This window comes from Paramormyrops kingsleyae, chromosome 9 (genome assembly GCF_048594095.1).
Source record: "Paramormyrops kingsleyae isolate MSU_618 chromosome 9, PKINGS_0.4, whole genome shotgun sequence".
Classification (NCBI taxonomy): domain Eukaryota; kingdom Metazoa; phylum Chordata; class Actinopteri; order Osteoglossiformes; family Mormyridae; genus Paramormyrops; species Paramormyrops kingsleyae.
The window spans coordinates 37,168,662-37,188,572 of record NC_132805.1 but is presented as its reverse complement, the minus strand read 5'-3'; the positions used below and the strand labels follow the sequence as shown (position 1 = coordinate 37,188,572).

At 47.5% G+C, this 19,911-nt stretch overlaps 1 protein-coding gene across 8 annotated transcripts in view; it reads left to right on the top strand.

Moving 5' to 3' along the window:
* The first annotated feature begins 37 nt into the window (after positions 1-37).
* Positions 38-19,911, top strand: part of nek11 (NIMA-related kinase 11) — a 43,015-nt gene continuing 23,141 nt past the window's right edge. For all 8 annotated transcript variants that reach the window (XR_011993172.1, XR_011993174.1, XR_011993173.1 and 5 more), the window contains exons 1-7: positions 38-636; positions 1,336-1,533; positions 10,890-11,055; positions 15,778-15,896; positions 16,365-16,429; positions 16,676-16,802; positions 19,190-19,339. Coding sequence is in view for 5 of the 8 variants with exons in the window: in XM_072716972.1 (XP_072573073.1) it covers positions 1,367-1,533; positions 10,890-11,055; positions 15,778-15,896; positions 16,365-16,429; positions 16,676-16,802; positions 19,190-19,339 (794 nt within the window). In the remaining 3 variants the exon portion in view is untranslated. The remainder of the gene's footprint in view (positions 637-1,335; positions 1,534-10,889; positions 11,056-15,777; positions 15,897-16,364; positions 16,430-16,675; positions 16,803-19,189; positions 19,340-19,911) is intronic.

Genomic DNA, 19,911 nt, shown 5'->3' with positions numbered 1-19,911 from the left:
AAACACTTGAAGTCAAAGAAATTGCCCTTCCGCTTCGGTGGATCATGGGAAATGTAGTTAAATGCTGGTGGTGGGTGGTGCTGCGTTTATATCGGGACTGCGAACAATGAACCGAAAAAGAACAAACGCAGAAAATCCACCTGGACTTCAGTATATGAGACGAGTCTGCACACGCATTTACATGTATGCAAGAGTTTAATCACATGGAAATAGTCTGTAGCGTCTGCAAACTACCCCAACGCTTAATGTAGTTAATTTTAGGTTTATAATGAAATAATATAGATTTGCCGTAAGATTTGTGTAAGCGTGAGATTCAGCGTGAATGTCACGCCAGATGCGTGAGAGTTGGCAGCCCTAAACATAGAGAAACGGCCCCATCTGCTGGGCGCTGACTGGAAGGATAGCTAGCTTCGGGCGCCGGTCGAGTCTTTTGACGAACCTTTTGGAAATTGGAATCTGGTGTTTGCCGGTCTCAGATCGGCTCTTTTTACAGTCGCGTGCCCGTCAGAATAAAGCGCGCCCACGACGCGCGTTTCCATGGGAGCAGCTATAAACAAATAAGAATAAAAAAGCCTAACCTCAATATTATGGGGTGCTCGTTAGCTGGAACTTGACTGAGGTACCCGGTCATCCAAGGTGAGTAAGCTATTATGACTTTACGTTGTTCTATACCTAGCTCGTGGCTACTAATTTTTATCTGTTGTTTACAACCGCAGGTGTTATTTGGGTATATACCCTAGTCCAGGATCATTAAAAGATTGCCTTGTTTGACTGGGTTACGGGGTAATTTTTAGTTTTTCCAATGCTGATACATAGTAACTATTCATATGGGGATGGCATATTATTTGTTCAATCTATAGAGCTGGACAATAGCTTTAAAACAATATAAGGCCCATTTCTGTGCAGCTCACATTAAGGTAAATATAGCCAGTCAAATTCATAGCTCCCCCACCCCCAAATAAAGTTAAAATTTTGTTTTCTTAAATCTCCCTCAATATTGATCCCAGACACAACCAATTTCAGGTTCATGAGTTACTCATGTGACCAAATCAGCATGCCAAGTTTTGTTAAAATCCGTGATGATGAGGTCCGAGAGTGTGATGATTTGAATCAGCACTCTGTATTTGGAAAAATAAAAAAGTCTTCTTCATCAGACTTCTAAAAGTCATATGACTGCACTGAACATTGATTGAACTTGTTTATTAATCAAATAATTAGTCAGTAATGTTACTTTTAACCAGTGGATAAACCACAATGTGAAACTAAGCATCTTGCCTGAAAATGAAGACATTAACATATCTGGTAAGATGACGCTGTGTGGTTGCATCTACACAGGGTTTCCACATTCCGGTAGGCTCCCGATGACATGCCCAAGTTCCAGGAGCAGGAGGTCCAGCCGGCCAGCGGCCAGAAGCTCCGTCACCGTGCCTGCCTCAGAGCCCAGAGATACTGCATCCAGGAGAAGCTGGGCAGAGGCAGTTTTGGGACCGTATTCCTGGTGCGGGACACTGAGGTCGCGGAGGGGGAGTACCTGTAAGTGACAGCTTCTTATTCCTGGCATGCCCTGTACCTACACCTACGGCGACGGCAACCTTAGCATGTATAACCACCTGTACCTAGACCAATGGTGACAGTAACCCTAGCATGAATAACCAAAATGACAGTGCTTTCTCCTAATGGGCAAAAACATGTGGCTTTCTAAATGTTACCTTGAGAGTTTCCAGACTCTGATTGGCTTCCCTTGACTCTTCAGTGTCCAGTAAAATAATGCTCAAATAAGTGTTTGACCTTTGATCCATCCGGTTAACAGATTAGTAACAGATGAATTTTGTACTGGGCTGATGTTGCCGTACCGTGTGAAAGCAGAGTGTGATTCACTGAAAATTGCATGGCTCCACCCTCCCTCAATGAATTGACCACGACCCCTGCAGCAGTGCCACACCCACATGGCCAGACCCTCCCCCATCACTGCATGAGTTCGACACACACTGACATACATCACCTGACCCCCTGCCTTGGCTAAGTGGTGGAGACTGTATGCATGTAGACAGTGGTGGAGACTGTATGCATGTAGACAGTGGTGGAGACTGTATTCATGTAGACAGTGGTGGAGACTGTATTCATGTAGACAGTGGTGTAGACTGTATGTATGTAGACAGTGGTGGAGACTGTATGCATGTAGACAGTGGTGGAGACTGTATGCATGTAGACAGTGGTGTAGACTGTATTCATGTAGACAGTGGTGTAGACTGTATGCATGTAGACAGTGGTGGAGACTGTATTCATGTAGACAGTGGTGGAGACTGTATTCATGTAGACAGTGGTGTAGACTGTATGCATGTAGACAGTGGTGGAGACTGTATGTATGTAGACAGTGGTGGAGACTGTATGTATGTAGACAGTGGTGGAGACTGTATGTATGTAGACAGTGGTGGAGACTGTATGTATGTAGACAGTGGTGGAGACTGTATTCATGTAGACAGTGGTGGAGACTGTATGCATGTAGACAGTGGTGGAGACTGTATGTATGTAGACAGTGGTGGAGACTGTATTCATGTAGACAGTGGTGTAGACTGTATTCATGTAGACAGTGGTGGAGACTGTATGCATGTAGACAGTGGTGGAGACTGTATGCATGTAGACAGTGGTGTAGACTGTATGCATGTAGACAGTGGTGGACACTGTATGTATGTAGACAGTGGTGGAGACTGTATTCATGTAGACAGTGGTGTAGACTGTATGTATGTAGACAGTGGTGGACACTGTATGTATGTAGACAGTGGTGGAGACTGTATGCATGTAGACAGTGGTGGAGACTGTATGCATGTAGACAGTGGTGGAGACTGTATGCATGTAGACAGTGGTGGAGACTGTATGCATGTAGACAGTGGTGGAGACTGTATTCATGTAGACAGTGGTGGAGACTGTATGCATGTAGACAGTGGTGGAGACTGTATGCATGTAGACAGTGGTGTAGACTGTATTCATGTAGACAGTGGTGGAGACTGTATGCATGTAGACAGTGGTGGAGACTGTATGCATGTAGACAGTGGTGGAGACTGTATGCATGTAGACAGTGGTGGAGACTGTATGTATGTTGACAGTGGTGGAGACTGTATGCATGTAGACAGTGGTGGAGACTGTATAGGGTTGCAAAGGGCTGGAAAATTTCTGGAAATTTTCCTGAAACTTTCCGTTCCATGGGAAGTTAAGCTGGGGAATTTTGGAAATATTCCACATTAGAAACTTTCCATGGGAATTAACGGGAAAGTATGGGAATTAACAAGAATATTCCTAGAATTTTGCAACCCTAAGACTGTATGTATGTAGACAGTGGTGGAGACTGTATGTATGTAGACAGTGGTGGACACTGTATGTATGTAGACAGTGGTGGAGACTGTATGTATGTAGACAGTGGTGGAGACTGTATGCATGTAGACAGTGGTGGAGACTGTATGCATGTAGACAGTGGTGTAGACTGTATGTATGTAGACAGTGGTGGAGACTGTATGCATGTAGACAGTGGTGGAGACTGTATGTATGTAGACAGTGGTGGAGACTGTATGCATGTAGACAGTGGTGGAGACTGCTAACTAGCAGTCAATTTGGAGGAACGTCATTCATATTCACATGTGGAGTATGACTGGCCTTTTTCACCTTTTCACGCCCCTTTAAGGTCGTGATTACGGGAGGCCCTCCCCTTTAAAATCAGAATGACCCAAAGCCAGTGGTAAAAATGATCATCTTCCTCTTTAATGACCTGGCTGGCAGGATCACTGCACTCGCATGTTTTTGGTAAGTTATTCTCGGTTGAGGAAAAATAAAAAAGAATAGTAACAAGCATTTGCAGAAAACATAACAGGGAATTGTTTATTTGCTCTGTAATTTATCCTTCCCATGCTGGTCAGCCTCTACAGAGATGTGACTTTGGGTACAACAGCTGTTGTCTGGATGAGAGCAGCTCTCCTGGCTCTTCTTGTGTGGCTGTGTGGGAAGCTGGACTTTGAAGCTTCTTCCTATCTTGTCTTATGATTAAAGCTTTATGGTTCGGGACCTCTGAGGATACCAGTGATCTTTTATAAACTTTTAAAATACTTTGACGGTGAGGTGGTGAGGAGATCTACAGCGGCTTTCAAGGTCATCAAGACCAGAGCGAAGTCCGTATGGAAATAGGACGCTTGCTTACCTTGATGATCTTCTTTACGGGGGTCTGGAAATCAAGTCCCCACAATGGCTGTTGGGTTTTCCTGCAGTGCAAGTGCTGACTTACATTCTTTAGCATGTAGCATGATTTTTACATGCTTCTGCCTGGTACTCATGTGAAAAGTAGTAAATTCATGCTACTACAGAAAACCCCGCTTAATAGAAAAAGTAATGTATTTCAGAATGACCACTAGATGGAAGCAGAGCTGTATGTTACTGAGGTTGAGTTTTTAATCACATTCTTTAATCAAATTATTTTTATGATCATGTCTTTATTTGACTAGTATCTTAGTTCAGAAAAACTTTCTGTGTTACAATTAGTGCAAATATAATATAAATGTTTAAATGGGAGGGAGAGTGTAAAACAGGAATAAAAATGCATGCAGTAGGTGTGTTTGTTGCCTGGGGTCCTTGCATAGCATGTAGGATGCGGAGTGTCGGTGTGGTTGGCTGGTAGTAACCTTCCCTGGGGAGTCCCAGCCACAAACACTGTATACACCAGCGGTAGAGATGCTCCGGGGCTGTGGCTGCCTGACCTCACGTGGGAACATCTACACGAGTCATCCGTGAATTCTCTACAGCACAAACTAAGTAATCTTACTCTCTACAGCACAAACTAAGTAATCTTACTTAGTAGGCCATGTGAGTCACACTCTGTGGCTGTCAGCATCACCATTAAACGCTGCTGTCTGTTCCCTGAATGTGCTAAATGATAACTTTCTGGTTAGTGAACACTAGCCGTATCTGGTTCTTGCTTTGTTTGGAAGGTGTCGTGCAGTTCCTGCTCCTTTCCTGCTCCTTTCCTGCTCCTGTCCTGCTCCTGTCCTGCTCCTTTCCTGCTCCTTTCCTGTTCCTGTCCTGCTCCTTTCCTGTTCCTGTCCTGTTCCTGTACTGCTCCTTTCCTGCTTACACTCATACCTGCTCATTCACTGGAAGCTCAGCCGAGCTGCATTTATACCTACTTGGCTCCTTGACAGCGTGAATCTTTGTAATGTGCTGTTCGCTTCACTTGTTGCTTTGGACAAAAGCATCTGCCAAATAAAAATAAATATAAGTGGAACATTTTTTAGTGGGGGCTCCATTTATATTGGGGTGGGTTCCAAAGCATCTCACTGTAAACAGCTGCTTTTTCATGTATCATGCTCCTCGTTGTGGGCTTCTCCTGAGGGTCTAATCCCAGCCACCAGTCCAGATTCTGAAATGAACATTAAGATTGTTGACCTGCCCGCTTGCTGTGGTGTGATGATATCACTAGCTGTGGTGTGTGACGCCATTACTAGCTGTGGTGTGTGATGATATCACTAGCTGTGGTGTGTGATGATATCACTAGCTGTGGTGTGTGGTGATATCACTAGCTGTGGTGTGTGATGATATCACTAGCTGTGGTGTGTGATGATATCACTAGCTGTGATGTCATGCTGGTTCACCTCACATGGTCTCCAGCCTTTGACCAGGTGTACTTGTGCAGACATGGGCTTTCCTCCATGGAGAACATGTGTCCATTCTGCAGGCAGTCACTGGCTCCCCCCTCCTGTCCTACTCTTCATACGGCACTGTACAGTAGTTACCCGGTGGCAGCAGGTCACGGTGACTGACCTGAATGGTCGTCAGAGCTGTTCAGCTGAGCAGCACAGGGAGGTGTCTTTGGAGGTTACTGTGGTCACGGAGCTATGGAGTGTTTCCCTGAATGACCTGCATTCCTGGGGCCTCCATGGCATTGCCCCAGTTCATTGTGTGGCACAAGGCAGAGGCTTACTTGGCAGGGTATGGGCAGATGCTGTAAGGCAGTGTTCCTCAAACCGGTTCTCAGGCCCACGTTTTTGCTCCCTCCCAGCTCCCAGTGGACCGTCTGGACGTCCCTGAGGACTGGTTTGAGAAAGACTGCTTTAAGCTTTGCAGGATGTCATGGCCAGAAGCTGGCAGAAAAGGGCTTCCTGAACATCAGGAGGTCTTAGGGAGCAGGAGTCTCACAGGAGGGCATCCCTGCACAGGAAACAAGCCTGAAACAGAGATTAGCTTTACCACACAGTTTTCTTGTACCACCCTAACATCAGCCTCACCCCATAACACCATGATGTCATCGTGATGGTACGAAGACAGCCAAAGGATATCGGGAGCTCTGGGAGCTCCAAAAGCCCCCACTCAGATATAAAGCTGAGAGACAGACCCCCGATCAGTGTTACTCTCATAGCTGGACTCGCACACTGTTATCCTCCCAAATTTGTGCATTATGCACTGTGAGGGAAATGTGTGCTCCTAAATGAACATGACAGACCATGCAGATCGCCGTAAATGAAAGTGTTCCAGGCCTTTCGGTGCTGGGTAATGTAACAATAACGCTTCATTTCAGATTGTCCTCTCATCCCGCCGACCGGCAATGAGAGTACGTTCACCCAAGGCTTTAAGGTTCCCCCGGCCTGTCAAAGCGGGCATCGACCGGGTAATTACCCACAAATTGTCCTCTTGGGCTCATAACCATTTCATACTGGGTTTCCCCAGTGAAGTGTTTGCATATTTATGACGCCTTTGTTTTTCTTAGCAACTTTATTGCTATTCCAGGAGCACTGTCCGGCAGCCGTGGGTCTCTGCTCAGGCACCACCAGCCTCTAAGCAGCACTGAGACTCTGCCTTCCTGCTCTGACGCCTCAGCAGCCTTTTCTCACCTAGGGCTCGAACCCGCGTCTCCAGCCTCTAAGCAGCACTGAGACTCTGCCTTCCTGCTCTGACGCCTCAGCAGCCTTTTCTCACCTAGGGCTCGAACCCGCGTCTCCAGCCTCTAAGCAGCACTGAGACACTGCCTTCCTGCTCTGACGCCTCAGCAGCCTTTTCTCACCTAGGGCTCGAACCCGCGTCTCCAGCCTCTAAGTAGCACTGAGACACTGCCTTCCTGCTCTGACGCCTCAGCAGCCTTTTCTCACCTAGGGCTCGAACCCGCGTCTCCAGCCTCTAAGTAGCACTGAGACACTGCCTTCCTGCTCTGACGCCTCAGCAGCCTTTTCTCACCTAGGGCTCGAACTCGCAGCCTCCAGCCTCTATCACCAAGCGTCACTCTGACAATCTTGCCTTAGACCTCATGCCAGACACCTGCTTTAAAATCAGACTGAAATCCCACATGTAACAGCACTACCAGCACATAAGATCAGAGGTAGACATGGAAAGAGCTGATTGGTCAGGCTGCTTGGCACTTGATGTTAACCACAATGGAATTGGATCGTGATGCTGGCTGAGGTGAATGTGTTTCTATTGGTCCTGGGCTTTCAGTGCCTACAGCATGGCAAAGGTGACTGGAGTCATTTACAGGAGAGAACAACAATTGTGAGAGGAACATTAAAGTAGTGTTAGAAATGTGATGGATTAATTGTAGATAATAAGCACCCAATAACCACACCAGTCAGAGAGGGCCCTTTCCTGCTGTGGTCTCATGACATGCTCTCCTGTTATCAGACTCATTTTGGCTCAAGGCAAAAATGAAAAAGGATAAAGTGTTCTTTCAGGGCTCCTTGCTGCAGTGCACCTCTCACGAGATAATGAAGGAAGCACAGTGTCCAATTCCTCTGGGGGGTAATTCTATCCAGCAGATGCCAGAAGCGGGAGAATCAGGTCGGATTGGGATGCCAAACAAACATCAGCCATGTTTTCATAGCCCCATAAATCAGCAGATATTTCATCCTCCGAGCCAGAAAGACATTTCTTCTGATTCTACAGAGCACAAAAACGATTTTGATTTATGCTCTCTCAGTTCATAAGCTTCAAGGTCCAAAGTAAAGTCATACACCAGTCTGTATAAATTGAACCCGTCTGGTTCTGGGCAGAGAGAGTATAACCAAGTGATTTAAAAGGCTGTGCTGTGTGACCCCCCCCCCCATCCCACCCCCCAGGACTGCTTCAGACCCTGCTCCCCCCATACAAAGTGCTCAGTTGAAGACGCAGGGCATTCACCCAATAGCAGTAACGTTAGTATGTTTGGATAATTCACTAGTCATTGTCCTTTAAAGAGCTTTACAGAGCTGTAGCAGAACGTCGGGCCAGTGAGGATTAGCGCTGAGCGTAAAGCTGGACCCTTTAGCTATTAGCACGTCGGATCGGGGGGGCGGCGGCTCTGCCTCCTCACCTGCCCACTCTGATAACAATGTCAAGAATCTGATCAGAGATATAATAGAGATCCCTGCACAATGGGGGAGACCAAGGCTGTATGGGGAAACACTCCCCTACATTATGCATTAATGTCACTGTGTTACAATATTATTGCATTGTCATACAGTTATTGCACAATATAATTACACAGCTCTTAGGCTTAATATGGAATCATACTGGATAAAACAATGTTAAGTGGCAAAAAAGGAGTTTCATGAAGTCTTCAGGTTTCCTCCTGGTTCTGTTATTATCAGACAGGGAAGGAGGACACCATAGACTGGCTCTCTGTCCCACTACAGACCGTCTTTCCCCACACTTCATGGCACCAGCAGTCCCTGCCTGCCTGAAGTAATGCTTCACATTCACACCGTCTTGCTGGGGCCACGTCTGCTCTCTGCAGAGCAGCATTTACTGCAGCCCCAAGCAACAGTGAGTCTCAGGTCACACAGCTTCCACAGAATGCTTGGGGGAATCGGTCTATGTGTGTGATGGGGCCATTGGGACAGGCTGTAACCGGCCAGTGCTGCAAACTGCTGTCTCATAGTTACCGGTAGGAGGGAAGTGTACATAAGGGGATATTACAGTCAAGAGAATGTTACAGACAGGAGGATATTACAATCAACAGATTGGTACAGATATGAGGGTGTTACAGTCAAGAGAATGTTACAGGTAGGACAATGTTATTGTCAAGAGAATGTTATGGGCAGGAGGGTATTACAATCAAGCGAGTTTTACACACAGGAGGACATTACAGACTGATTTAATAAACAGGAGGACATTACAGACAGGAAAATGGTACAGAAAGGAAAACATCACAGACAGGAAGACCTTAAGGATGGTAGAAGAAAATGCTCATGTTTCTGTGTCCTACTGGAATAATCACACCAGAAACTGAGTTTTGGACCAGTCTGTCACATCTCTTGATCTGACATTTTCCAGGGGCTATGAAAGCCTCCCCCCATATGTGACTCCTGGTGGCTATGTGTCTGCCTGAGTGTGTCTGTGTGTGTGTCTGTGAGTGTGTCTGTAAGTGTGTCTGTGAGTGTGTGTGGGTGGCAGGAAGTGCCCCATCTCTCTGTTGCAGCTGATGATCAGGCCCACCTCTGCTCTCTTCCTGTTTTTCAGTGTCCCATCTCCATTACACCCACCATGTACAAGTCTTTCTGTGGTCGCAGCTGTTCACATAGGCAGTCAGGAAGTGCTGTGGGCTCTGTTAATAAGACCTTTCATTTCATTACAGGACAGGTACTATCGCTAATCTATATATGCTCCCATCTGGACCAGGCCCTCTGCTGCCCTCTGCGGCCCAGTTGCTTCATCCTTTTCCAGGGAATGATGGGATGCAGGCCGGTAGTTCTGGCCTTGCCTAGTGAGCACAGCACCACCAAATGACTCTGTGTGGAAATGGAGACAGCGTGGAGGATCTTCCTTACCAGACAGCTTTTGACGGACAGCATAAATATGAGTCTGGATTCAGCAAAGATTCATGTGTCAGAATGGGAAGGGGGGGGGGTTCTGATAAAACATACAACCAAGTGGACACCCACCAGCCAACAGCTTACATTTAACGTTGCTCCCCTGACGCCTGACTGTTCTGAATGCAGGTAGGACCCTTGGGCCCGGAAGTTTAGAGAAATGTTGATCTTCTCTCAGAACCCTACAGACCAGTTACAGTTCCCGGTGAAGCCTTAAGCCAGGGACCGAGCGAGAGCCAGCGAACTCCCTGAAGCAGAGGATTACAGCCCCCAGGCCCCAGCAAACTCCCTGAAGCCGAGGATTACAGCCCCCAGGCCCCAGCAAACTCCCTGAAGCCGAGGATTACAGCCCCCAGGCCCCAGCAAACTCCCTGAAGCAGAGGATTACAGCCCCCAGGCCCCAGCAAACTCCCTGAAGCCGAGGATTACAGCCCCCAGGACCCAGCAAACTCCCTGAAGCCGAGGATTACAGCCCCCAGGCCCCAGCAAACTCCCTGAAGCCGAGGATTACAGCCCCCAGGCCCCAGCAAACTCCCTGAAGCAGAGGATTACAGCCCCCAGGCCCCGCGTTTCATCCTCATCCTATTCTTTCTGTCTCGCCCATTCATTCCTGTAGAATGTAACTCCAAGCCATTCACAGCTCATTTTGCCCAACATATAGCTTCTTTGGTTGTGCCCTCCTGTTTTGGAGGGGGGGGGGGGCACAGCAAGATCATGCTGTACGTGAGGAGCCACTTTCTCCTGCCGTACCAGCAGTAAATGACCCTCACCCAGGCCCTGTCAGTATGTGTGTAGTGTTGCTACTGGGGCCACAAATGAGACTGAGAAAAATAAGACCACAGAAGGGAGGGGGCATGTCAGGGCAGAGAGCTCTAACTGCAGTCCTGGAATGAACTTCTGTCCAAAGCAACGTACAAGCATGCAGAGCTTAGGATCGGAGAGTAGGCTTGGCCAGCATCCCTAGAGTAATTGGGGTTAAGAGCTCAGTGGTGACATTCCAGGGGATTTGAACCCATACCCTTCAAGGCACGGATAGCTGACTGTTGACCTCTTCACTTGCTTGCTTGGCTCTGGCAGCAAGGTGCTGAAGGAGGTACCAGTGGGTGACCTGAACCCCGACGAGACAATGCAGGTCCAGACGGAGGCCCAGCTGCTCGCCCAGCTCCACCATCCCTCCATCTTGAAGTTCTACAACAGTTTCCTGGAGAAGGACATCTTCTGCATCATCACCGAGTACTGTGAGGTGAGACCATCCAAGCGTGATGCTCTCGCTATGGCCTCCGATGGATGATTGGATCAAAGGTAGGATAAAGTGTAACTCATTGGTAGGAGTTTGGCTTTCTGTACCTGAAGGGTCTTGACAGGGACTGTGTTACAGAGGCTGGAGTGTGAGGTAACAGTTCTACTCCCCAAGCCACTGGTCCAGACAAGCCATATTTATGTGGCAGGTTGGAAACCCCCCCGGCCACGGGGCCCAAAAAATCCAGTCCGTGTGCTTGTCCCAGTCAGGAAATGGAGAGCTAGTCTGATTCAGTAATTCCCTGACACTTGCAGTGTTTGATCCCTTTTATCTACATCTCTGTCAGTGTTCCCCAACAATTATACAGTTTAATTAATCTGAATTTCCTAATTTTCCTAAGGGGGCCGAGCGAGACGGCTGGGATACTCAAAGATACCGTATTATGCTTGTTCGTTCACATTAGCTCATGTGCCATTTAAGTAATGTGTCTCTTAAGCACAAAACGCACATTTGGTTCAGTGACAAATGCCAGCCAGGGATTTTCACAGAAGTCTTGCACCCCCCACTGGCAGCAAGGCACAACTGCAGGTACTGTACAGTTTGCCTGGTATCTCTCAGTCTATAATCGCACATAGAATGCACTACCAGGAAGAACAGGAAGTTTCTCTTGCTGACTTTTGACGTGGCTGAAATGCGCACGTCCCCCACACTGCAGGCAGCCCACCTTCATCTCTCCACTGCGTCTGAGGATCTGTGCCGTCACTCATCACACTGGATCCTATAATCTATAATCTAATCCGAAATTAAATGAAACAAAGAGGGTCGGGTGCTGATGCTGACACAGTGTGGCCCATATCAAGGTCACAAATCCCACCTCAGAGCCACCCATCCACGTTAATGAGCCCTGAACATTGATCTCCATTGATCACAACCCCCCCCCGCCAACCCCCTGTCCACAGGACAGTCAGCCGAGATGGAGTCGGGATTCCGGTTGGACTGTCACGTCCGCTGTGGTGAAGGTTGAGATGCAGTGATCGTACTGGCCGTGTCAGTGCAGTGCCTCTCTGTGCTATTTCCTGAGGTGGAAAGCTCAGGTCCAGAAAGTGCAAATTTAGACCAAGATTTTATTTCACCCACCATTTGAGTTCTCTGTGAATAAGACTGTTTATACTGGACTGGTTGGGTGAAACAAAATCTTGATCTGGATTTGTCCTTTCGGAACCAGAGCTTTCCGCCTTTGGCTGTTTCTGTCTGTGAGCCCTTTGCCAGTTCAGGTCATCTTCTGCCTGGCCCTGTGCAGTGATTAATGGCTGATCTGCAGCATGGTGCTATGCCTGCTAGCCAATGGGGATCTGCGAGAATCTTCATGAGAGCTCAGCAGGCCGTGTTCTCACAATCACACACCAGGGGGCGCCTCTGAGGCCTAGTGCAGCTGATAGCCCGATATTGATAACTGGCAGCTCTCTAATTAATGACCTGCCAGTGAAGTACTGGGCTGTCTCACTCGCATTCACTGCAGGACCTTCAAGCCACCCAAGTACTTTTTTATCTTCATGAACAGGATTTGATTTTGTCGGCTGATGTCGACTCCCCCAAATCAAAGTAAATTTGGAACAGCCATGTCTTGACAAATGTAACTTCTTTTAATGAGTGGCTGAGCAGTGATGGCGATAAAGAATAGCATGGCGAACAGAGGGAGTCATGCAGACTCTGAGGGGCCGTTATGTCTTTATGGGGCGATATTAATTACCACATGACACATCGCGCCCTAAAACTGCCATGTGATTGGCTGGGTGCACTATTTGCCTCGTACCTCCAGGGTCGGGGGTTTTAAACTGCAGTCCCTGCTCCGTGTGGGTGGAGTCTGCGTTTCCCCCCACATTGCACAGGTCACCTCCTGTCGACCTTCAGTTAGGGTAATTGGTGTTTCTAAATAGACCATTGCGCGAGCTCTGCAATGGTCTGGCACCAGTGAAATAGATTTTCGTTCCCATGGGACAGACATGTGGAGGGACAGGACTGAGAATGCCAGCGAAATAGATTTATATTCCTGTGGGATGCAGAGTGCAGGGATGGCGCGGAGTCATAATCTCAAAGCGGAAATGAAAGAAAAGTAAAAGAATAAAACGAACCTTCATGAGCCAAAGCTAGTGAATCGAATACGATTCATTTAATGGCTCTTCACAAAGGCATGTCTGGTAATTGTACCTTGAGCGAATTGGAATGTAATCTACATGCAGCCTCTTTACCCCGTTATACCTCAACAGCTTATTGTGCAAAAGAAATATGTTTAATCAATTAAGGGATTGATTGGCCCATTGCAGCTGTGTTTAGGCTGCTGGGCAGCCGGGAGACGTAGATCTCAGAGTGTCAGGCTTCGGCTGGAGACTCAGGAACGCTGGAAAGTCATTGTTTACAACAAAATGCTACTCACCTGGAGTCACTGGAGTTTCTCAGCGAATGTGTGTGTGTGTGTGTGTGTGTCCAGCACTCGTGTCAGTCACTCAAATGTTTGTGTATTCCGCAATACTTATGCTGGTTTAATTTCAGCTTGTTTTATTGACTATGCCTGGTTTTAACTGTTAATCTTGGTGGTGGTCTGGTAGTTAGGGAAGCATACATGTAATTAAAAGATTGCTGGTTTGAATCTCTGACCAGCAAAATACCACTGAGGTACCCTGACCAAGGTCCCGCCCCCAGGCCTGCTCCCCCCGGTGCTGCCCCCTGCTGAGTCACATATTGGTTACATGCAAAGGACACATTTCACTGTGGTGTGTCATCAATGACCACTTTTCACTTCACTTTATGTTTATAAAGCATTTACAATTGAAGGTTCTGGATGCAGTCCCCATGAATGAATGGGCTCATTAAATCTGCTAGCATCCATGCAAGTTACCTTCTTTGCTTATGAATGATGTGATCGTTCAGTCCTACATGGAATTTTAACTGAAAAATTGTTTAATCTGTTCTTTAATCAGCTGATCACTGGTTACTAGTATCAGTGTATGCTGGATTCTTCTGATTTAAAATTCTGTGCTTTTATGTGACTGACACAAAGGTATAATGACAGGCAAGTACAATTCAGATCAATACTGTGCAGTATTGACTCAAGATGGGTGGGGGAGCGCCGGCCGTGGGGGTGCGGTACGTGTATTTATGGTGCCCTTGGGTTCAAACTCACCCGGACAGCCCCGCAATGCCCCCCTCCCACCAGCCTAAGCTGTCATTACACAGTAAGCATGAAGCTGAGGGAGCTGTTGGACACCTCTGATGACAACAGTGAGGGAAATGCAGTGAGCCCTTCAGACACTGGAGCACTGAGACACCCGTCACAGAGCAGAACAGCTCAATCTGGGGCCCCCTATGGGCCGCGTGTCTTCTGGCTTTCATACCAACTCATTCCTCTGCATCAATCACTCCAATTTCCAGTTAATTATCAGTACAAATCATGATTCATTGCCCACAGAAATCTAGCCATGAAATAAGGCAATCCCTAAATGCTTGGGAAAATGGTCATTTTTAAATGTGTTCCATTTTAATCAACTACATAAATGATCAAAAATATTGTGCCTGGATGATACAGTAAGTTTGGACATTAAATATGTTGACATCACATTTATTTACAGACTCTCCCCAACCTATACGACTTATGATGAAATGCACACAAGACCAAAGTGCTAAAAAAAAAAGTAAATCTATGTAAAAATAAATTTGGGGAGGTCATATGTCCAGCAATGCTATGTTACCTAATGCGCTCTCCGCACCGTAAAGAAGTTTGGGAATCCTGTACTTATTGTAAGGTTCTTACCTTAACTGCAAGAAATTGAAATATTAAATGTGTATTTGATAATTCCACCACTGCCTGGATTATAAGCAATGTGGAGTTACAGCGTTTAGGTATCTTAAATATCCACTTATTTTCTAGATGCCTTATATTCATATTTAGATTTATATGCCACCACAAAATGACCTCTGGCCCCACCCTGGCCACCCCACTGACAATTTTCTGGCTCTGCTTCTGTTCAGAGTAACATACCAGGAAAGCTTGGGGTCACAGTTCAGGGTCAGCCAGCGTCACACACCCTCGGAGCATTTGGGGTTAATGGCCTCGCTCAACGGTGTAATGATTATTCAGATGGCAGGATTCAAACCTACAAACTTCTAGACATGGGCACAGATCCATAAGCCACTGAGCCACACCCCCCTGGCTTACAGTCACCATTACCCATGATGCCTCTGAAAATGTTATGCTTACAAGCACTTCCAAAGTGCTTAGAAACACAAGCAGCGCCACAGCAGGATCTATGTATGAAGCAAGCTGGGAGATTCTAGATGACTGAAGCGTGAAATGCAGAGAGACCCAGTAATTGCCTGGATCCAATCCAGCAGATTGTGATAAACATACGGCTGTATACAAGCAAGTGAGGAATGTGTACCAGACACTGGCTCTCCACAGTTCCTCCTGGATGTCAGTGACCTCTCTGGATTCCCTCTAGATGGGGCTTTGCTTTGCTCCCCCATAATGAAACCACCCTTCCAGCCAGTTTTCTTGACCCTCCCCTCCCTGTCTCCACATGACACATGTTGTTCTGATTCCAGCCTCTAGAGTGAGCAGTGTGGCTGTTAGGGGCAGCAGAGCTGCAGGGGTGCAGCGGCTGCTAACAGAAAGCTGCCAAGAGCCGCTTCAGACAGCAGCCTACTTGACGCAGCTTGTTCTGACTGCAGGATGGGGATCTGGACTGCAGGCTGGAAGAGCTCCGCCAGGCAGGGGCGAGGCTACCTGAGAGCCAGGTGGCGGAGTGGCTCGTTCAGCTGCTGCTGGGCGTACACTACATGCACCAGAGGTGGGTGCGTCTTCTGCTAACCAGACACCTGTTCAAAGATTCCACAATTATCGGGGCAGAAAAACCAGGGTCATTTCCTGTACTATACCTTAATGGGTCCCCCTAGGAACCTTTGCTGTGTCAACATAGGTTCCAGATATACTGTACTTCAGTGTTAGCTACTTCATTGAGCTAAACCCATTTAGAGCACAGCCCCATGGTCTGCTCTGGGCTGTCTGTGACATACAGCACCTTAATTACCCTTTGACTGTGCTCTGTGATGAAAGCTTTGCTGAACACAGGACTCACCCCAGAAGTATCCCCCTGAGGGCCAGCAGCAACATTAAACAAATGACCGTTTTTGGACGATGGGTCCTTTCCAGGTGTTACATCCAAATGCCCCATTTATTCAGCTACGATAAAAAAATAAGCAGCAGATTGCAGATGATTAAACCAACACAGAGTATCCATCTTCCCTTTGCTTCCCAGGAAAATCCTTCACAGGGATCTCAAGGCCAAAAACATTTTTCTAAAGAAGAACATTGTTAAAATAGGTAAGTAGATCCCAAGGGATCCAGCAGGAATGGGTCTTTATACACAAGATGGGGGGTGTCCCACGGGTAATCCAGTACCACAGTTACTCATCTATCCATGTCAGCAAGGTTTGTACACTTACATTTCCTTACCTAATATTTATTGTGCATTATTTTACTATAAAAATGTATATGCTTCTCAGTGAACCAATAAAATGTGTTTTATGTACCTGCACATCTTCAACTGTGACCACATCTCCTGGTCAGGTGACTTCGGAGTTTCCCGCCTCCTGAATGGGTCATGTGACCTGGCCACCACCTTCACCGGCACGCCTTTCTACATGAGTCCAGAGGTGCTCAGCCATCATGGTTACAACTCCAAGTCAGACATTTGGTAAGCATGTGTTCAGTGGGGGTGTAGTGGTAAAGGAAATTGGCATCGGACTGGAAGATAGTAGGTGCCAATCCTCAAAGCAGCCCTTGAGGAAGGTGCATTCAATTATTTATCATGTATGCTTGTGTTTTGGGAGCTGGGAGTCAACGGGAACCAGATCAGTTGCCATAAGGTTTCTCAAAATGTGTTGGTGTGTGAAGTCAGGAAGTTTCCTGAATGTGTCCACCATACTACACATTAAGGTCACGGATGAGGAAAAGGGTGAAGAGGAGATGTTACGTCCAGACACTTGCTCCTTCAGCATCAAAGTCAGCATGTGGATGATGGTCAGGGTGGGCCTGGCAGACGTGCTGCAGGGCGAGGACATGAACCTGGACCTGGTGCTGCACCATGTTTGCAAGCAACTTCCCCAAGAGAAGATAAGGCAAAATTAACATGTGACGTAGGAGCACTTTGGAGTGGCAGTGAAGGGACCCTCGGAGCCGTCCGGAAGATATCGGTTTTGACAGGAAATGTAGACACTTCCTGCTAAGGGTTCTTCTGGCTCCCCTGAGCACTTCAGCAGCTTCATATCAATTAAGGATTCTGACGTGAAACCTCCAGCTCATCAATGCCCGCTGGCCTGGGGTCTCGCTTAGCAGGCCTTCCCGCCGGCCTGAGGTGTCGCTTAGCTGGCCTTCCCGCCAGCCTGGGGTCTCGCTTAGCAGGCCTTCCCGCCGCCCTGGGGTCTCGCTTAGCAGGCCTTCCCGCCGCCCTGGGGTCTCGCTTAGCAGGCCTTCCCGCCGCCCTGGGGTCTCGCTTAGCAGGCCTTCCCGCCGCCCTGGGGTCTCGCTTAGCAGGCCTTCCCGTCGGCCTGGGGTCTCGCTTAGCAGGCCGTCCTGCTCCGCAGAGATGCCACCAGTAATAGAGGTCAGCAGTGACTGGTATTTACAGCAACCCAGAGTGTGTGTGCAGTGTGTCTCCATGTGGATCTGGGTAGGGGGGCGACACAAATGAATTCCCATCATGTCCCCGGCTCTCACTCTGTAAGTGCCTTTGAGTGCCATGTGACCGCCTGCTCCTGATTGTGGACGTGTGGACACCTCCCCGATGAGGCCTTTATGTCTCACCGACCCTGAGCACGGCACCGCAAGCCCAGATCATCAGACCCAACTTTCCTTTACACTGTTACAATTATTTTCCTTTTTTCAATTCAATAAAGCTAACTGCTTTATTTCATTGGTAATTAATTAATTGTATTATTATGAATGAAGCCCAGTTCATTAAGCCAGTGTTTCCCAACCCAGTCCCAGTCCCAACCATGGTGCGCACCTGTACCACCTGTACCAGGTATTCGGTGTTCCTGATTGGCTGGGGGCTGGGAGGGAGCAAAAACATGGACTGTCTGGGGTTCCCCAAGGACTGGGTTGGGAAACACTGCATTAGGCTACTGACAGTCATCCGGTCAGGTGACTTGCAGCCAAAAATGATCACAATGCTGGGGAAGTTAGTGAAGTCCAGCACTGTTCACAGCTTTGCTGCACAGCTTGGGGTTCACGCTGACAAGGGGTCAGAGGCTGCGTGTTTACATAGGCTGGCCGTCTCTCTGCCGTGTGGCCACAGGTGTTGCCAACATCCCATAATGACCAGCTGTCCCTGTGATCATTAACTAGGGAACCTGATTATCAATCTGTTGTTTCTGGGTATGATGCGAGTGGAACCTGCAGAAGCGAATGTAATTTCAGCTTCTGTGTGTTCACTGTGCTGTTGGAGATCTCCTTTAGCAGTGGAGGCTTGCTTTGATCTCACATGTTTCTGAAGGGGGCGCTGCAGCCTCCTTGCATATCCAAGACCGCTACGGCCGTCCAATGGACAGTATTTCTGTCTGACATCCCGTGTCTCATTCCAATCGGCTCCAGTAGCCCAAGCCGCCAGCCTCACTTGTCTGATACCGTATCCTCACTCATTGTCTTTGTCAAGGTTACCTGTATACAGATATTTTTAGTACCATGGTGCAGAAAACCTGTATTGTGACAGTGTGCATGAGTGGAGTGGCCAGATTGGAGCACCTATCCATATCTCTGATGGTATGAGGATCCTTTTATTCATCGTAAAAGCCTCAGATAAGCCTGTCTACTTATCTGCATAATCTTTTACTCAGTCTCAGTGGGACAATTCTAATTATATGATATATTTATGGAAGTTCTTTGTTAAAGGGTTTGGTAACTGGATAAAATGCATGAACGAGTATATCATCTACAAATATATTTGGAAATGGTCAGACACAGGAATTTATGGGTAATCCATTTCAGAGACTGTGTTTGATATATTGACATACAGGGAGGGTGTTTGAGACCATGTGAGATTTGGCCTATGACATGGGCGCCTCCTGATGATGTCATATTCAGGTCCCTGGGTTGCGTCCTATACGAGATGTGCAGCTTGGAGAGGGCCTTTAAGGGCCACAGTTTTCTGTCTGTGGTGATGAAGATCTTGGAGGGTCCTGTCCCGTCCCTCCCCCAGAGCTACTCCAAAGAGCTTGGTGCCATTCTGGAGGGGTAAGTTTCAACCCCCCCACACTGGGAGTTACCTGTCAAGTCTTCCGTGTGGTAGCATGAAAAGCAGACTAAAGGCAGCTTGGCTGCAGCACAGTGTATACAGCTTACAGAGAGGGTCAAGAGCTCCACTTACCATCAGGCTGAGCGTTAGATTCCCTGTTATAAGCGGGAGGTGTGATTGAAGGGGGTGTGATTGTTGGTGCCAGTTACAACAACTTAAAAACTGCCGCCCTCTGGGATTTTCACACAGTACTGTGTGCAGAGTTCATAGAGAACGATGCAGTAAACAAAAAACATCCAGTCAGCCACAAACACCTTGCTAATGAGGGAGGTCAGCGGAGAACGGCCAGTCTCATTAAAGCTACCAGGAAAACCGTAAAAGTGTGAAAATAACAGCTCAGTGCAAGCTGGTATGCAAAATGACGTCCCTGAGCCGGCGGTTTGTCTGCCCTCGCAGCAGTTCTGGAGGAGAAAGTGGGTCGTCAGTGGTATTTATTTTTATTGATATTTATATTTATATTTATATTAACATATCTCAAACAGTTCAGCACAACCTACTGCTGAAATTTCAA